Here is a 19,878-nt window from a genome sequence, read left to right on the forward strand (position 1 = left end):
ACACCCACTCAAGCGCTCGCAGATCAGCAATGTACGACAAAGTACTCGCATCTATAAAAACATATTAAGAGCGCTGTTCAAAAACAACCAAACTTTCTAATTTTAGTTCGGAAACTAAAGCAAACCAAAATCCCTAAACAAAACAAGTCTCAACTTTCATCCAGCCCCAATGTGGATTTCCTCCACCCAGCGAGTCAAAACCATATTCCGCTGCCGCTTCCCCAGGCGATTTGCCAGCATAGCTTTCGGGATTGCGTTGCTACCACTCGCAAAATACGCATACAAACAAGACCGAAGCCCAACCGAAGTGAAGGCGACGAACCGCCGAGATTTTACCACGGCATTTCATCCCACCTTTAAGGTAGGCTCTGTCCATCCATCAGATCCGTCCGTCCGTCCACCAGTTGGCCGCTGTCGTGCGGCGTGGCATCCCACTGTACAAAGGTAATCACATTCGTTCCACCTCACCGCGCGCATCCCTGCTTTACGACATCCTGCAAATGCTGGGCAGGTCATACATTTGGCAGTTGGTCTGTACTGTCTGTACTTTACTGCTCAGCAGAAGTTTGCGCTCTCGCACTACGCTCACAAACACGAAGTGTCGTAGGAAGCAATTCTACTGCCTGGCAGGATCACCGGGCCCAGCCATGGGCTCAGTCGTACGAGAAAAGCTTCAGCGAATGGAACAAAACGCCAAATGCTGCTCCCACAGCGGACGAGGACGGTCCGGAACGCTACTCCTCGGAGGTGTCCTAAAGACCCTGAACAAGCAGTAACAGCAGGATTCGAAGCTTTAAGCTAGCAGCAGTGAGTTTGGTTGTTCTAGTGTCGAAGTGTAGTGAAATTTCCACTGAACCTACCAGAAGTGATGTTCCAGTGGGCTTGGTCTCGAGCCAAATGTTGACCAGTATTTAGGCGCAGCAAATCGATAGCTGAAAGTGCGTGTAGAAACCTGGACCCTGCAAAAAACGAATTTTTTTTTTGCATTAGAGCAGTGTCGAACAACGGACAGAGAGAATTGGGCCGCTTTCGGATGGAGCGGTGCTAGCGCGCAGGTGCCATCGGAAGGAACAATTTTGCACACCGAACAAAAGCTTCCTTCCCGGCTTCAAGTGTCGAAGTGGACAGCTAATAGGGAAAAGCTTTTCTGTTACTGCTGCTGCTGTTGCTACTACTACTGTTGACTAGAATTGGCTTTTGATTCTTTCACTCTCATCCTTACCGAACGAGCTTTTTAGTGCGTGAGGACAGTAGCCGTGTGTGTTTGAGAGAGAGAGGACGAGAAAGAGAGAAATCGAGGGAGTCGGGAGTGACAGAGCTTTTGGAGCAACTTTTCCAAATGTGTAGTTTTTTTGTGTGTCCCACCCAAAATATTCTAGTCTGAGATGGAAATTCAGCCCGATATGGCTGTTATTTGTGCTGGCAAAATGAAATTATATAAAATACTGAACAGTCGAGCAAGGCGGCAGCTGTAGCGATGGAAGAGGATTCGCTGCTGTCCTACTGCCGTTGTTTTGTGAGAAAATTTCATTTTTCATCGTGTGAATTACTATGCGGTTAGGTTGTAACGCGTAAAAAGTGACAGTACATTCAGGTGTTCGCAAAATTTTAAGTTTTGTTTTAGGGCTAGAACTGGGTTAAGTTCGTGAGAAGAAGTTGGTTAAAACGACAGGACCTCACTTTCCATGCGGTGTCGAGCTTTTAGCACAGTTTTCTGTTCGCTTCATTTTCCTGTTCTTGTTTCTCCTAGGATAACGCAAAATGTATTCGATAATCTGCAGTAGCGTAGAACGATTCGAAAGCATCAATATACTAGCAATGAGAAAATTTGCTCGGTGAAATGAACAACTTACCGACAAAATCGGGGTGACCAACAGAGTAAGCAACTTCAGTGTGTGTGGTGGAAGTGACGAAGAAGAAATAAAGTGCTTTAAATAAATGGTTGGAGATTAGCGAAAAAGGTTTTACTAGCAAGCGCGAGAGCAGCCACAAGCGGAAATCCAGGGAGGCAAGTTGCAATTTCCAGCAGATACAACAACAACAACTGCGACGTACCCCAAATCTTGTGGAAAAAATGAGACGCACCGAAAAGAGCACATAAATTAGCAACAGCAACATCCAGCTATTACCTCAATTTTCCAAAAAAAGAAAGAAAGATAAAAGAAATACAACAGCAACAACAACGCAAGCAACCGAAACAAAAGCGAGAATTGAGATCACTTTTTGCCTGCGAGAGCAAAAAGGTACCTGCATACCATCCGCAAGGAGCAGAGGGAACCATCCGCCAGGGGAAAAGAAAAAGACCTCTACTCTCAGAATCCAACGCATAAAGCGATCAACTAGGGGGATAGCTTAGAAAAAAAACCTTTCGCAGCCAAAGGAGCCCAACGGAACCAACCATCGACACAGATCAACCGACAGGAACCATGTCGCTGGATATCGAAGTGCCGCACGTCAGGTGCCCCTCTTTAGGTGTCCTGATTTTGACACTTAACCTGGCGCTGTTTCTGCCTCAGACTATAAATAGGACTCCACCATACGTGCTCGCGGGGTAAGTGAAATTGAAAACAGCAAAAAAAAAACAGTATGTTTACGTTTCAGCCCGAATGTCAATTAGGTTGCCATTTGCGCCCAGCTTTACATGCGTCATTTAAACCGCCTGGAAACTGGCCCGCACTCATCTCAAACAATCCGAGGCGTCGTCGCTCAAGGCCATTAAGAGTACGGGTTTTTTTTTTCGAAGGGGTATAATAAATGAGTTATCCCGTTCGGGTTGGATCAGGCTCGTACATTCAAGTTAGCCCTGATGGCTATGAGAAAAAAAAACCTGATTGGGGCGCTTGCTTAAATTGGTTGAAAAGGGGTTAAACGTAATATACTTTTTTGCTTATATTCAAATATTCCGTTATTCTATTTTTTCGGGTTGAAGAAATGAATCTTAGAGACATATGAAAGCTTTATGTATCTTCCTTATGTATATTGTATTTTACCTCGAAATACATTATTCTATTCGGAATAAGTATTCAAATTAATTAAAATAAATAGTGTATTGTCATTTTACGAAATAATCTAAATATTCTGAATTATACCAAGGATTTTTATCAAGTTTCTTTCCGTAACTTCCGAATCACACATTTCATCTGTATGCTTTTCATTCGTTTGGGATTTAAAGACAGCCTGCTCATTCGCAAAATATTTTGTTGAAATTGGTCACGAAAGATAATCATATTTAATGTAAAATAAAACCATGACTTTTAAATCATTGAAAACGTCGGATTTCACAAAAATTGCTATTCTGGAACGAAAAATCACGCTCCATCTTAAGAGAATGTAAATAATTGTAAGTTAAGGTCCTTTCACTATCGGTGATTGGAACGATAAAGTGGTGAAATTAAGCCGACGGAAAACCAAATAAAAAATCTTCCAGGTGAACTATATGTTTACTGTCAAAAATGGCACAACATATAATGTTAAGAGCCTAGCTTTTCCCATTTTTTTTTCATACTTCGATATAACGTGCGGTACAATAAAACGTATAATTTAATAGTCGAAAAATACGTAATATTAAAATTGTCTTATACCATCATATCGCAAAACTGACGTTTATGAATCAATTATTATAATCAAGAACAACACCACAAAATTTCACTCAGTTCTAGAAATAGCGTTAAGATATCGTGCACAATGCACATAGTTAAAATAAAAATGTATCAGGAGTTCGCTGTTTCTTTATATATATTTCAAACTTTCATTTTGATTTCAGTTTAAAATATCTAGAAAGTTGAAAAACACAATAGATTTTTGCTCTTCAGGCTCCCCGTCCCAATACGTATAAGTTATGTATGCTTCCATGAACCTAGACGAATTTGATGTCTCGAAGGTAAAAATTTTCGAAAAGTTTGAAACAACCCCTTCGCTTGAAAAATTTTAAAATCTGCTGTTAGAGCGTTATAGAAACTGATGTCTTGAAAGAAAACATGCTGGTAAAGCAACAGTTCCGTAGAGTATATGTAAAGCAGAGCATCGCTAGTTTCTCATCGTCTATCATTGCAGCAAGCACGACTTCTATTCGCGTGCAATCAAAACTGCAATACTGCTACTGATGGTGATTGAAAATTCATCTCATGAATATGAATACCATAAAAACCATAAATTCCTCAACAAGAATTGAACATTTATAAATCTACTAATTTATACCTTCGTAGGCTAGCAATACGTGACTTTTCCTTCGTTATACTGGCTCAAATAGTAATTTTGGGCGCAACACTTATGTAATGCGTTGAAATTCATTCCAAGGATCGGAAAAACTAAATGGCTGGAAATCTTGTCGGATGTGGTCCTTTTTCATATACCGCACAAAAAAAAATCGCACAAAAAAATTTCGTACAAAAAACGTCGCACAAAGTCAGGATTGACTGCAATTATAGGTCGACTCGACTCGCTTTTGTATTTCAAATGAGACGAGTAGATCGTCGAAGCTTCTGTAATACTTTATATTTGGAGCACAATATTCTTTTCCGCATATATTTTGGAACGGTGAAGCATTCATTTTTTTTTTCTTAATTTCCAATTATTGCTATCAATGCCGGTCAATCATCATCGCATTCGAGCAGAACTTTTGGTGAAATCAACCTAGCAGATATAATGATAGTTATTTAAGCCCTTTTCCAATTTTTCCCGAGCAGCTTCTGTCCCCTATTACACGTACGATTGTGTGCGACCTGCATAGTACATTATGTTTACGGTCCTTTTCCTTAAGAACTTGATGCCCCCACGGCAGAAGAATAAACTTACATATGTCGTATATTAGATGCACAACTAAGTTTTTGCTGTTTTTTTTTTTTTCAATTGAAATGCAATTTTATTTTGAAAATCAATCAAGTGTTGCCCACGCTAGCTACAACTTTGTCTCATATTTCCGGCAGAGCTTTAATACCGATACGATAAAGGTGTTCGTCTTTTGAGACTATCCACGAATCGAAGCCATATTTCGCTATCTTTATATGCTGATCAACTAAACAATTTGCCATCGAACGGAATGAGTGATGATCGAACGGCGCAGTTGTCATGAAGTAGAATCACTTGTTTGTGCCTCTCCTCGTATTGTGGCCATTTTTCTCGCAGTGCTCGGTTTAACTCTCCCAGCTGGTCTCGAGGTACGATGCTGGCCTAACAAACCAATCGTCGTAGGTTCAAGTCTCGGCTCGGGAGAGACTGTTAGTGTCAGTGGGATCGTAGCGCTAGCCCCGCAATTGTCCTTTACATTTAACAGTTGGCTGCAATGTCTGTGTATGAAAAAAGAAGGTCGAGCTCCGATACGGAATGTAGCACCAAGGCTTTGCTTGCTTTGCTCGGTTTAATCGCCTAAATTAAGGTCGATACAGTTCCCCGGTAATGAATACGTTAGGTACCAACAACTCATAACAAATGACACCGACCTGGTCCCACAAATACACAGCATAACCTTTGCAGTGTGTATTTTCGGGCAAGCCGACGTCGTAGAAGCAAGCTTGCTATTCTCCCCAATATGTGGAATGAGTAGAGGGAATATTCACCGCTCACTTCTTGCCGAGCATGAGCGCTGTGTGTAGCAATTTTTTGCACCACACCTCTTCTTTCTGCTTTATGCTGTGTTCCTGCCGCTCACAAAAAAAATCATACACTTGCTGCTTATACCACAGCTGAGCGAAACAAGAGTGTTGAATCACTCTAGTGACAATACACACAAGTACACCACGGTGCTCACTGCCGAGATAAATTAGATAGCATTCGGAAAGCAAACATGCGTGACGGGCGGCTGGACTCATTTTTTTCAGTTTCGAGATGCAAAGCAAACAACGCAATCTACTCTTCTTCCTAGATGCTCCCCTCACCACAATAGATCGCAGTGGTATAATGTCCCCAATTAGGAAAAAAAGATGCTCCCCTCATTTATGTATGCTTAAGAAACACGCAGTAAAAGCCCTGCAGTGCGCTCTGCTGTGTAGTTTTTGATCAGATTCCACCGCGGTAATTTATTTCAAGCTCCTTAGGTACACACAAGCAAGTTGTTTCCGCAGTGACACATCCCAAGTAACATTTCAGGTTTCAAAGCGTATATAAGTACAAAATAAGTTTTAAAAGAGTCTCCAAAAGTATCATGAAACATATATCGTTACTTGGAATGTGCTTCTACACGCTAGTGATTTTCTTAGCAGTAACGACAAGCCTGCATGGCCGGGCAATTCCCATGACTTTTTTTTTTTTGGGTTATTATAATGAATTGTTATTAATCACCCACTATGATGAAGAAAACCCTTCCTATTTTTCCAACGAATCAGTTGTTTGTAGCCAAAACAAACGACGCTCAACGTCCCTTGACCTCAAAACATGAGGAACCCATGTTTCTTGTTTTTCATTAGTTCCCAAAGCATACAAACGTTTGGAAATGGCTTGGCGGGTAACTTCTAGTACCGAAGCAAGCTGTTCCTGCGTTTGGCATAGATCCTAACCGAGCCAATTCAGTATCTTCGAAGATCTGTGGCCTTCCTTCACGCAGTCAGTCATCGTCATCGAAGCTATCGTCTGTGAAGTAACGGAACCAGCAGTATTTCTTTCAACTTTCCTTAACTCTCGATGCAGTCCAGCTCCAGTTTGCATTGACGTGTTGAGGCTGTTTGTTTCTCGTATGTCTCAGCTTGGTTCATAACGTTTCAGATGTGTAACAATCGCCCAACTTTTACTACTGCTACATACTATTAACAAATAACGAGAACTTAGTTGTGTACCTTATATAAGCATCTTATTCAATTGTGGACGGCCATTGATAATCAGGTACTATGTAGCTTGGCAGTTGGCATTACAAAGTTTTGGTGCAAAAGTAGATTGACAATGCGAATAATATAAAAAGTAGAGTTGAAATTGAATTTTTATACCATTCGTAGTCTTGCGTCAATTCTACGCTTGTGTACTTAGATAAATACTCCTATAGGGGACATTGGAAGTAGTATTTTACGCTCAGGCTTTCCCACCATTCTCCTACGCCAAAATTCTGAAATGAAATAAAAAAGACAGCCCTAAACGCAGTTGAATGAGTACTTCTCCAGGTTATTTAAAATGCCGATACTTGACAGGAGTAACCAACGTGGCTTCATAAAGAAGAGCAGTAACAAGCGTAGAGAGAAGGGTAAAAATATCAAAACTCGTCACTTACCTCGTGGTGACAAATATATACCACTTCCTTTTCGTGACAGTCGCAGTGGTAAACTGGGTCTCAACAACGACGATAATTACACTTCCTTCTTTACGTCCCTAACCGACCGCAAAAACGTAGCCGGCACCGTTCTCGATCTATACAAAAGCAGAAGTTACTGAATTGTAATACATTGAAGATGGTAAAATAATCCCAAGTAGCCTATGTGGTTTTCTGTGCAACTTCACTAACTCAGATCCATCACGAAGAAATAACTACGAAATGTACGATCATCAAGCTTAAGCTCAAGTATCTATGTGGTTTTCTGTGCAACTTCACTAACTCAGATCCATCACGAAGAAATAACTACGAAATGTACGATCATCAAGCTTAAGCTCAAGCTTAAAAAAATGCGAAATACAATTGAATGAACATGCTGCTTTTGGTTCTAATATCTTGCTCTGTAAACTCAATGTTTTGGTGCGTATGGTATTTTACTGGAAGTTACCTTTGCGTAGTAATAAAAATAGCTATTTTGTGACGAGTATTGACTATTTGATATTTCGATTTTCATCGTTACAGGTTGATAAAAGCGAAAACATATGCCACCCTAAAGCTCAAAATAGCTACCCTAGAAAGAATACAGCTTTTCAACCATTCTTGTGAATTTTGGTGCCCCAAGCCATTACCGAAACGCGTCAACTTACGTAAGAGTGCCCCATAGTCAGTGCTTGGGGGTTCTTCAATGGGCACTCTTCAACTTCAATGTTATGTTTACAAGGAAACTCATTTAAGTCTTTGAGAAAATGTTGGTGGCTGAGGGCACCAAAATTCACAGGGATAGCTCAAAACCTATAATCTATCATTTTTTTTTTATTTGAGCTTCAGGGCCTCACCTGTGATGACCAGTGCGCGATTTTTCATAAATTATATGAAAGGAATTAGAAAAAACGCTTAACAAAAAAAAGCTTTCTTGAAATTCCTTGCAAGAGGCCGCAGCATATCGCTGCCTTAAAAACGAGAATCCTTCGTGTAATTTAGACAAAAACCCTGAAGTGAGGCACGGTGCTGCCACAGACCGTTATTATAAAATAAATGCACCAAAGAATCTGAGTACACCATTCGATTCGTTATGACGTCTAGAATGTCTGGTCAAAATTTCAAAATCATCGTACGGTACATTTTTGAGTAATGACCTTTTAAAGGTTGTAAAGTACAAAAAAGGGATATAAAAACGACGAAATACTTTTTGTAAAGCAGGTTTTTCAACCACCATTTTATGAAATAACTTCCAAAATAGTTTCTGCACCTTCCAAGGGTTATTTTTCAAGACAATAACAATTGGTGGAAAGATTTATTTGAAAATCCCACAGTGCACAGTGGTCTAAACTCGAAAAATCGTGATCGTCCTAGATTTGACTGTGAAAAATTGATTTTATGTACTCCATGTCTTCAGCAAAATTGTTTCATAGAACAAGGCCTTACTTTTGGCGTTTTTAGTTTTTTCGATCAATCCACCTAACAGTTAGATAAAAGAAATATTTTTTTCTAATTTTCAATATATCTGACTGCTTCCTTCAGCAAAGTTGTGGAAAATTCTAAAACATAAACAATTGCTGAATACTGCGATGTCCTATCTGTACGTTGGACACGACAAAATAGAGTTTTTTGTTGAACACTTCTCCTTAAAATCAGTTTTTTGTCTATAATTTTGTCTGTAATGGTCAAAACAATGCAAAATGTTCTAAGATTTTATTAATTCAACTAAGATTCTCATGACTTTATAAAATTTATTGTTTTGACAATCATAGAGAAAGTTATAGACAAAAAACTAATTTTAAGGAGGGGTGCTCCCCAAAAAACTCTATTTTGTCGTGTCCAACGTACATATATGACATCGCAGTATTCAGCAATTGTTTTTCTCTTAAAATTTTCCACAACTTTGCTGAAGGAAGCAATCTGATATATTGAAAATTAGAAAAAATATTTTATCTAGCTGTTAGGTGGATTGATCGAAAAACTAGAAACGCCAAAAGTAAGGCCTTGTTCTATGAAACAATTTTGCTGAAGACATGGAGTACATAAAATCAATTTTTCTCAGTCAAAGCTAGGACGATCACGATTTTTCGAGTTGAGACCACTGTGCACTGTGGGATTTTCAAATAAATTTTTCCACCAATTGCTATTGTCTTGAAATATAACCCTTGGAATGTGTAGAAACTATTTAGGAAGTTATTTCATAAAATGGTGGTTGAAAAACCTGATTTACAATAAGTATTTCGTCGTTTTTATATCACTTTTTTGTACTTTACAACCTTCAAAACTACAATTTTCCAATGTTCTACATTGTTGTTTACTATCACAAAACACACAATTTCATCCAAGAAAGTTTATTTTTGTCTCTCATATTTCATCGGTTATTGACGATTTCTATTGAAACAATGCACTAATTTACTAACAGATATCTTTAAAAATCTGCGAATATCTGCAGATTAAGCCTTTTCTATATTCAAGTATAAGAAAAACGTCGTTTGGTCCAGATATAAGTATTTGTCTCTCGCTGTCTTCTGTGCAGATATTTGTAAATAAATAAGTGCATTGTTTTATAAAAAATCTTTAATAACTAAATAAACTTGAGAGATAAAAATAAACTTTCTTCAGTGAACTGTGTTTTATTATAGTTAACAACATTATAGAACATTGAAAATCATTAGAAAAAAACTATAAAAAGTTATATCAAAAAATTGATTTTAGGGGCATTTTAGAGAAAACTATAGTATCTTCGGCAAAGTTGTTTCTTACGAAATGTGCTGGAACTTTACTCAGCAAAGTGGACTTTTATTTGCAAAAATGAGAAAAATAAAACTCATTTCTCACTTTTAGGTAGATTAATCACAAAATTCTAACTTCTACAAAATGAAGAATAATTAATAGAACAACTTTACTGAAGACACTTTTACTCTAAAATCATTATTTTTTCAGGTAAGAGTAATTAGTTTAAATTAGCTCATTATTCTAGTAAAAAAAACGTCAACAACCAAAAATATATGTGAGATAAAAATAAACTTTCTTCGGAAATATTGTTAGTTATGTTGTACCAAATAATTTTGTAGAACATTCAAAAATTGTGGAAATTTACTTTAAAAAGTTAAATAGTGAAAAAAGATTTTTAATTGCAATCTATAGAAAGCTACACAAAAATCCATTCAAATAAATAGATAGAAGTATGATGTCTTCAACAAAGTTGTTTCTTTTAAAATTTTCTACAACTTTGCTGAACAAAGTGGATTTTTATATTCCAAAATGATAAAAGTAAAACTCGTTTCTCACTCTTGAGTGGATTAATCATGGAATTGTAACTCTATAACATAGAGAATAATTATTGAAACAACTTTGCTGAAGACGTTGCGGTTCTAAAATCAATGTTTTTGGGTCAAAATAATTTCGATCACGTTTTTGCAGCTTTGGAAACAGTGTGCCACGGGATGGTTTGAAGTAATGCTCAAATCCCACAAATCAAAAATCTTTTTGTTAAAAAAATGTTGTTATAACATTAATAATGTTCTGTGGCCAAATATTCCTCTACAATTTTTATTGAGACAATTTGAAAACATTCGAAATCATGACATGATGGAGAACATTTTTTTCTGGCACGGGTATTTTTTTATACATACTTTGACAAAGCTCTCGGATACAAACGGAAGAGCGTTTTTCAAAGTTTTTAATACAAAACTAACAACGTTTATTTTTATTGTAAAAGATGAGAAAACTAAAGTTTTTATTAAATTATATTGGGGATGCTTACAAACATTCGATTTTTAAAAGAATTTTTCTTAGAATGCATTTTTGCTTGTTAAGCAAATACCTTAAATGCATTTGTTGAATAAATTTTATCGTAGATTATACCCAAGAGATAGACCGCTAAATAAAATTTGTTTCTATTAAAAAAAAAGTTGGAAAATAATTACCCAACTTTATTTAATGTTGATAGGCTAATTGCTCCATTATTCATCTCATTAAGCCAATATTCACGAAGAATGCACGGATTAAACACCAAATTTTCACGAAATCATTGAACAAATGAACAACAAATAAAAAACTAGAAAAAAAGCATATGAAGAAAAAAAAAGCTGTTAAAAATTTAATTTTTCAGAACTCCTATGAATATTCTGTCAAAAAAAAAACAGGAGAACCAGCACCGTAATCACAGCAATATATAACGCTTTCTACCTGATCTGGAGGAATTATTTGAATAAGAATGTTTCACCCGGAAGTAAAACAGGGAAACTATTCGGAAAGACGTATTTTTTATTAGGTTAGTTCAACAGTAAATTTCTCTTCATCAAAAAAAAAAAAACTGGTGTTCCAATTAAAAAAAAACAATAACTGTTGCTACTTTTCCCTGAACCGGAAACAAGAATAATCAATCCAGAGGTAGTAAATGCTGAAATTTTGGTGATCTATCAATTTTATCATTTATTTTGTTTGTGTAATTTTATCATTCTATTTTCTCAGTAAAAACAAACTGAACGATGATATAGATAGTTTGCAATTTACATTCAATTTTATCCGTTTACGTCAAAATAACATCAATAATGAAAAAAAATTTTTTTTTCGTAAATGGAATTTTTATTGAAAAATCAACCGGGTAAATAAACAAACAAACAATTATCATAAAATTAAGGCGAGAATACATAAAATATGAAAAAAGTAAATCAAATTATTTTTGAGTGTTTAAGTTGCCAGCGCTTTGCTAAGTTAAAAAAAAATATAAAAACTCTAATAAAACAGATATTTTGGAAACATTCGCATAGATATAGCTTTTGTCGTGTCAAATAAATGTATTGTGAATAAAATATAATCAGCAGATAGATGATAATTTAGCATCTGATACAAACACTTCAGATTCCGCGATTAGGAGGTAAAACACCAATAATCAATCAACTTGTTAATGTCTTTTTCTCTGCTGGGACGTTAGTTTCAAGTAAGACTATAAGAGCTACCTACTTGAAACTTACGTCCCAGCACAAAAAAGGACCAATATGTTCATTTCTTCTCTCTGAGCTCTTCTCATCTAGGAAATAAAATTTTTTCCACATTGGGGAACCGCTCCTATATTTAACTTAGCACCAATATTTATCTCATTACTTTTATTAGTCTATATTAACGTCAAATTTTTGCTTTTTTTCTTCAAAGTAAATCTTCCAACTACTAGACTGAATTGAGAAATAAAATAAAAATTACTTTTATTATTCAAAATTTAGTAAAATTTGACGGCAAACTGGACAAATAAGCGCAATAAGATGAATGTAGGTGTTAAGATGAATATAGCGGTTCTTCTGAATAGTTTTTAAAAACACCATTCAAAAAAATGGTAAATTTGTTTGCAGTTGGTTATTTTTTTTTGATAGATTTCGAATGATTTTGATCTCGGTATTATTCGTTCAAGTTAAAACAATTTTGTTGAACTGTTTACTTGGTTGTGACGAATTACCAGATTAGTGATTGCTTTTGAATACTACCAAGCCAAAAATCTCACGACAACTGTTACAGTTGTCGTGAACAGCTTGAAGAAAACATCGCCCCAAATAACGGCTCCGATTGTTATCCATTCATCGCACCAAATTCAAGAGCACCCGGGTCATCCCGCAGCAAGACTGCGAAGATTACGAAGATGCTGCCTCCTCCGCAGCCAAACCTGGATTTGATTCGCTGGATCCAGCTCTAAGTTTTTGTTTCACAATATTTGGCACATCGTGCTGCGAGTATTAGTGTGTGTGTGTGCGTGTGCAATCCCATGCCAGCCGCTAATAGCTACTGTTGTGTAGTGCAGACACTCTCAATGTCTCCGCGCACGTTTCTCTTCGCCAGCTGGGTTTAGCAGTTGTTGTTCACGATTTCGCTCGCTCTCGCAAGCTTCGCTATCCGTTTATCATCCACCACGACGACGACGACGACGGTAACGGTAGTAGCAGCAGTAATAACCCCGGGCCCGACAAAGAAGTGAACTCAACGAAACAATAAGAACTACAACTGCTGCTTACTGACGATAATACCTTTTCGTGAAGATAGTGATGACGACGATGATGATGATGACGGTGACGACGCAAATATCGTGAAGGTTTTGATGTACGAAATATAAACACCGGGTGGCTCCACCGTTAGGCTGTACTCGGTGCTGGGGCTTTCAGTTTTTGGCACGTAGCAGCAGAATGTGTGTGGGTGTACTTCGCAAGTGCTTGTTTGATTTTGGTGGCCACAGCAGCCAAGCTCACTGGAGCGCACAGGAAATCGTCGACGGGGTGCCGAACAAAAATGGCGACTCTCGGTTCGCGACTTTCGCCGTTCGGATCCCACGCGTTTTGAATAGTTTTTCATATAGTTATACAATTCATACTATGAAGCGTCCTTGAATGGACCTTAATCATAATAATTCGGATTGGTATATGTGAATTGCTTTTAGGTATAATTATACAAAACCTGCAAATACGCAAATGATCTACAGTTAAATCCGAGAACACCATGAAGTGTGGCAAACGGTCGAACCGTTTCGCTTACGAACACCGAAGGCCTTCGGATGCACCTGAAGCGCATCGTATAATTCATGCGCATCGTATAATCCATTTCCCACAAACATCGATCGATTGGTTTGGCCCGTTTCGTAATAACGTGAACGTTTCGACATTCTTGTGGCATTTATGGGTGGCCCTTAACATGAAAGCACACACACCGAACTCGCAACTTCAACTAATCCCGCCTGCAGGAAACCGTCTTGACAGGCAATCCCAGTCGGAACGGGTACCCACTGTCAAATCGATAGCTTTCACATGGTTGCCTTCAACAGGGAGGTCCGAGACGTAGTTTGGGTGTACAATGTGTGAACTTCATTTTGAAAAATTTCACACAAGCCTAATGATTAGAATACCAGAAAAAAGAGACATTGCAACTTTTTATCAAAATAACCAAAAATCCTGCCTACGCTACTGGCTGCCCCTCGCACAGTACGGTTTTGGCACTATGTTACCCTGATGTTGTGTGCATTGTGTCCTCGTCGAGTGCCATGGTGGGGAAATAGATTTTCCATCAAGTACATCACCCGCTACGGAAGGACAGAGAGAGAGAGAGAGAGAGAGAGAGAGAGAGAGAATGCGAGTCTCGTGCAACTGAAGGCACCCAACGTACAGCAGGTTCGATTCACCATGAGCTCTTGGTTCTGATTGATCGAATCCCGTAACGGCACCCCACCTCTAATGTGAGCACACCATGCTGGGTGCGGCCAAGCCGAACGCCGTCTTAGCGGTGAAAAATGTATCAATTTTCGCCACAGGTAACCACGCGTTCTCATTATATTGAACTTTTTGCAGCCACATTTCGCTAGCAACATACACAGAACCGCTGAGTCCGCAGTTGACCACCCGCTGGATAGGTTCGATCAGCGTATCCTCTTCCATTCGCAGTTTTTTTTTTTCTGTGGCTCCCGGCTATATGGCAAGGTTGAACATATCGGTGCGGGCTCTGCTCAAGCTCCGCTGTCAAACGCGAACGAGCAAGCGAAACCTGTTTTCACCAGTGGCAAATCCATCGTACGTACGCTTGTCGAAATGAATAATAAAATTTATTCCTGATGAATTCATCCGCAGCTAGACTCCTTTGAGTTGGTTGGCGCAGAATGGGCAAGCTCATGAATGTTTTCTCTGGCGCAGTTCCATTGCTACCGACAGTTGATTTAAGGTTGGGCTCGCCTTAATTAGCCGTACTTTCAGACTATCGTTTCATTTTGGGTTAATGTGGATACTGAGATGACTGTCAGAAAAATAAATTATTTTGCCATCCATAACACACCCAAATTTGTGATCCGTGAAATAACATCAAAATCGAAAAAAAAAATTACTTTTGTGGAATTAATCTCAACGTGACCTGTGTATGCCAAATTTGATAGATTTTATGCTACAAATGTTCAGCATCAATTCAGCATAAAATTTATCCATTTCCTTAATACAAAATTAGAAGTTTAAGAAAAAATACTTCAGCTTCAGGGTTCAAGATGAGACCGGTTTGACCTTTTCGTTCAAAAAATAAAATATCATTAAACTTTGCTCTTTGTTATTCATAAAATGCATACCAAAAATACAAACAAAACACGTACATCAAAGTAGTTTTAAGGTGGCGTACTTTTCTCATAGTTTTTTTTTCTGAATTTCGTCGTAATTCACAGATGGGATTTATTATGTTCTATAGTCACTTTCGTGAATTTTATATCAGAACGCGGTTTCAGATTTTTTTTTACGAAAAATTTTGAATTAGTAAATACAATTACCGTTCCAGTAGCAAAAACGACCGATATTTTTATTCCTTCTTCGTTGATCTCAATCGAAACCCTATTTTGCTGTTTTGTTATTCATTGAATAAAAAATGATTCTTCCTCATTTCAGACTTTACGAAGGTTTTTCAAGAGATATGGAATTTTAAATTAATTATTACTCTAATTCTTTCATTCTTGATATCTTCCGAAACTCTGTTCAGTTTTTTATCATTGAAACGTTCTTCCCCGTAAATGAATTTCGAAAAAACATTTTAATTTTTTAATTTAACTCATAGTTTATTCTTTATAAAAACTCTACGTTTTACTAACACACACAATTTATAGCAAAAAAATTGCCTAAAGCGGTGTCTTTGTTTTTGGATTCAAGAATTTATAGTTTCTTCATACCCATTTCGGAATTCATGCCTTTTGCATACAAATTTACATTCTACGGATGTTTTTAGTGATTTTTGAAATCGTTTTTAGATAGTGTCGGTTGAACCAAACCGCAACCAAATTCTCTAATATTCCTTGCTTTTTTTTCGATCTGTAGATTTCTCCTGATTTTCAAATGGAATTAACTCGGCTCTTTAACCATTTTTGGAAATTTCTCTAAAATGGGCTACAAACGGAGTTTTTCACGAGGTTATTTAAATGTAATTAAAAAGAGTTTGTAAAAACAAAACAATTTAATATGTAAAACTGAGATGTATTTTTGTGTTTTTCTGCTAGGTTGTTACTTTCTTATACGTTTCTCAACCTTACTTAATGTGAACGTAGCACCAAGGCTTTGCTAATCAGGATGGAATAGAGGCTGTTTGAAAATACTCAAATAGATTTGCTAAAAAAAAACAAACCAATGTTATACATTAAATCTGCTCCAGATTTTACGATTGAACAGTGACTATTCATCAGCTAGGACGTTAATTTTTTGTAAGCCTCTAAACTTTATTTGAAGCTAACGTCCCTGTAAAAAAACGACCTAGGTATTTTTTAAATTTTTCGTATCGTTTTCGAGCTCAACCAAAATATTTTTGGAAAACTCGATTTTAAATAGAGAAAACATGCAATTTTCACTGTTCATCTTGAAATGAATCGCTTAATCAAGCTTCATTTTCGGTCATCGAAATTCTTCGATCGGATTCATCGATCAGATAAATCAGAGAAGCAAAACAATACTTTTTCAACTGGGATATCAGAGTTGTGTTCATCTGCGTTCGTTTTTTTGTGCTGGATGCTGCAAAATTTCCAAAAAATTAATGTTATGTTTCAGAGAATACCAGGAAAAATCAGAGAAGTTAATTTGGAAAATTTTGTCACCCTGTTTAAAGAATCCGTGTAAAAAACAGTGTACATTCCGAAATCCGCGGAATAGAACTCGTAAATTTCGAAATCCGCGTAAAAAACCCGCGTAATTTCCGGAATCAGCCTAAAAAAACACGTAAATTCCAAAATCCGGGTAAAAAAGCATAGTGGGAAATCGAAATCAAATATACTGGAATAGCTTCTTTACGCTTCTTTTTCGAAATTCACGCGTTTTTCATGTGGATGTCGGATTGTTTTTAAAGATTTTTCCTTTTCAAATCATTTTTTTTTTTTCAGAATGTAAGTTTGAGGTATTTTATGTGGATTTAAGAATATAAAAGAATATAAAAATGTTATCAATGTAAACTACTGAAACAAAATTTATCTAAAAATATTGCAAACTATGAATACGGAAAGGCATTAGAAGAACAGCACTATTCAAAAGCAACACAACAACATATAACACGAATTTATCAGCTTGTTGTCTCATTTTCAGCTGGGAAGTTACTTTCAAGGAGTAGGATTCTGAAACAAATAACGTCCCAGTAGAAAAAGCCAAAGGGATTCTGTCGGTTGTTTTTCCAACTCTTTTTAAAAGAAAAAAAAGATTTAGAAAACACATTTTCAAACAGAGAAATTGGTAATTTTATCAGTTTATCTAAAAATCTAAAAATTCATTGAAAAAATCAGTATCAAATGAGCCTTAGTCACGAAATACATGAATTTCAAAATTGCCGCGGAATGCGCGTAATTTATTTATGCGAATTTCCAAGAAAAATCAACTTTTTTCAGTTATAGGTTGTAACGATTTTTGTTTTATAAATCGTTTTCTGTCTAATCCTGAAAACAAAAATTCTAAACGACTCGCAATTGGAATCTATCCTTTTCGGAGTTATTTGGTATATGCTTTTTACCGTTACTTTCAGAAGTGAACTCTTTAAGATCTTAAGGTTTTAAGAATATTTGCTGCATTTCTATGCAAATTAGAGAATTTAACCCAGTTTAAAAATGTACGCGGTTTTTTACGCACACTCAAATGTAAAAAATTGAAATAAAATTTAGATAACAAAACTAAGATTGCGAAACGAAACGAAAGTTTTTTTTAACTTTCAACTTCCCAGCAATTTCGTTTATAAGAAAGATGATTGATACAGGACTTTGATAAGTTCTTCTGGTTTCCGTACATCCGAGTTTCCTAAAAAAGGTTGCATAACCGAGAAAAGATTTTTGTTTGATTACTTTAGGTGATCAATTTCATGGCCTTCAGTGATTTTACGATCTCTCCGAAAGATTCTTCCTAGGCTTTTCCTTGCAATATTGGAATTAGAATTCATCTAATTGTCCCTGCATGCCTTTTTATTTATGTTTAGGCGATTTAATGATATCTATACCCTAAAATTGTCATTCCTAGGTACATCAAAAATCGAACAAGCCTGAAACGCTGGATAAACGCTTTGAAATCCAAACCTGTTAAACGTGTTTTAGACACATACATCATCTAATCACACGAAAATTAAAGAAAAGGACTGCGGAAGTATTCTTTACAACGGCTTTCACCCGTTAACATTCAAGTTTATTAAGCAGACAATGTGTGCAGTAGGGAAAGCGAAAAATTAGCGAACTGGAAATATGATACAGATTTAGAAAAATATACCGCATCCCGACGGGACTTGAGCCCGCAATCTCTCTGTTTCCGGCTTGATGTTTTGACCAATTAAACTACGGGAGACGGTGGTACAGTTCCACAATCTATATGCGTATCACTTTCCTCTGCCCCGAATGACGAATAGTTAAAAGGTTCTTAAAATAAATAAAACATTCCACTGCCGACTTATTCTATTGCTCATCCCTAATTACACACACTGCTGTGCAAGCTTTATTTATACGACTAAAATGAATGTCTCATCACACACAGAAGAGTCAGCTGATATATTTTTCCAAATCTGTATCATATTTCCAGTTCGCTTATTTTTCGCTTTCCCTACTGCACACATTGTCTGCTTAATGAACTGCGGAAGTAGTTACACAAATACAGAAATTCATACTATTAAAATGTTATCCAACTTTTTCTGTTCGAAATAGGAGCACTATGGAATCATAAATACCATCATATAGTCTAGGAGTGCTGCCCATAATTATGACTAATATGCCATAGGTATCCTTTCGAGAAAAACGCATTTTAAAGTTTTTTGTCGGTACAAAATATTTTGACTGTCCATGTCAACTTTTTTATTGAATATATCACCCTTCATGTATGCTAAAACCTTGCCGTTGAGTAGAAACAGATAACTTTGCTGGAAAATTCCACCCGCAAAGTATTTTTCACGCAGTAGCCGTTTTTTCAATTATTAACGAAAGGTCAGTTGACAAACCGGTGTGCAATTTGACTAATATCTATACGATGTGAATTAAATCGTGCTTATTGGTGATAAAAATGGCTTTGAATTCATTAAAATAGTACAGAAGCACAAGTGAGGCCGAGAAGGACGATGAGACAATTGTTTCGAGCAACAATATAGAATTATAACAAAAATATCATTGGTCTAACTAGGTCTTCTCTGTAATATATCCTCTAATCAAAGAGCTAAATTGCATTTTTAAGATAATAAATATTCATGACAGAGAGAAACAGTTACGCTTTTTGTGGTTTGCGGCAAAACAAATCTTGTTGCATCAAATATTCTTCGTAAAAAAGTAAAAGTAAAATTTGATGAAAGGGCCTTACTATCCCTCCCTGAGACCAGTGACCACCAGGCTACAACACACTTTCGTAAGTTAGACGTACAGTAAACAAAGTACAGTAATAACACACTGGTTCGTGTACAAGCCACAGGTTGAAACATATTGGATATTGGCCAACTTCTCAATTTCAACTCGTCAACTTTCTTCAACTTTCAATCAACTCTCTTTTGGATATCAACCAAAATTGTTTCACATTTGCTGCCTTCCCGAATCCATTTTTTGACAATCGGTTCCCGTAGGGACCTTGTTTAGGGTGTTTACCATCACGAAAAACTGTTTTCTCGATTTTGGTAAAAATGGCATATTAGCCATTTTTTGAATTGTGGGCAGAGTGAGTTAAACCCGAATTAAACATTAG

The 19,878-nt window shown here is 36.8% G+C and overlaps 1 protein-coding gene across 13 annotated transcripts in view; it reads left to right on the forward strand.

Annotated features, from left to right (window-relative positions):
- The first annotated feature begins 639 nt into the window (after positions 1-639).
- LOC129722423 (gamma-aminobutyric acid receptor subunit beta) overlaps positions 640-19,878 on the forward strand; it is a 187,920-nt gene continuing 168,681 nt past the window's right edge. For 4 of the 13 annotated variants that reach the window (XR_008727598.1, XM_055675856.1, XM_055675868.1 and 1 more), the window contains exons 1-2: positions 641-807; positions 1,751-2,551. Coding sequence is in view for 12 of the 13 variants with exons in the window: in XM_055675856.1 (XP_055531831.1) it covers positions 2,427-2,551 (125 nt within the window). In the remaining variant the exon portion in view is untranslated. The other 9 variants (XM_055675858.1, XM_055675859.1, XM_055675867.1 and 6 more) reach the window with 7 other exon arrangements.

This window comes from Wyeomyia smithii, chromosome 2 (genome assembly GCF_029784165.1).
Source record: "Wyeomyia smithii strain HCP4-BCI-WySm-NY-G18 chromosome 2, ASM2978416v1, whole genome shotgun sequence".
NCBI classification, from domain to species: Eukaryota; Metazoa; Arthropoda; class Insecta; order Diptera; family Culicidae; genus Wyeomyia; species Wyeomyia smithii.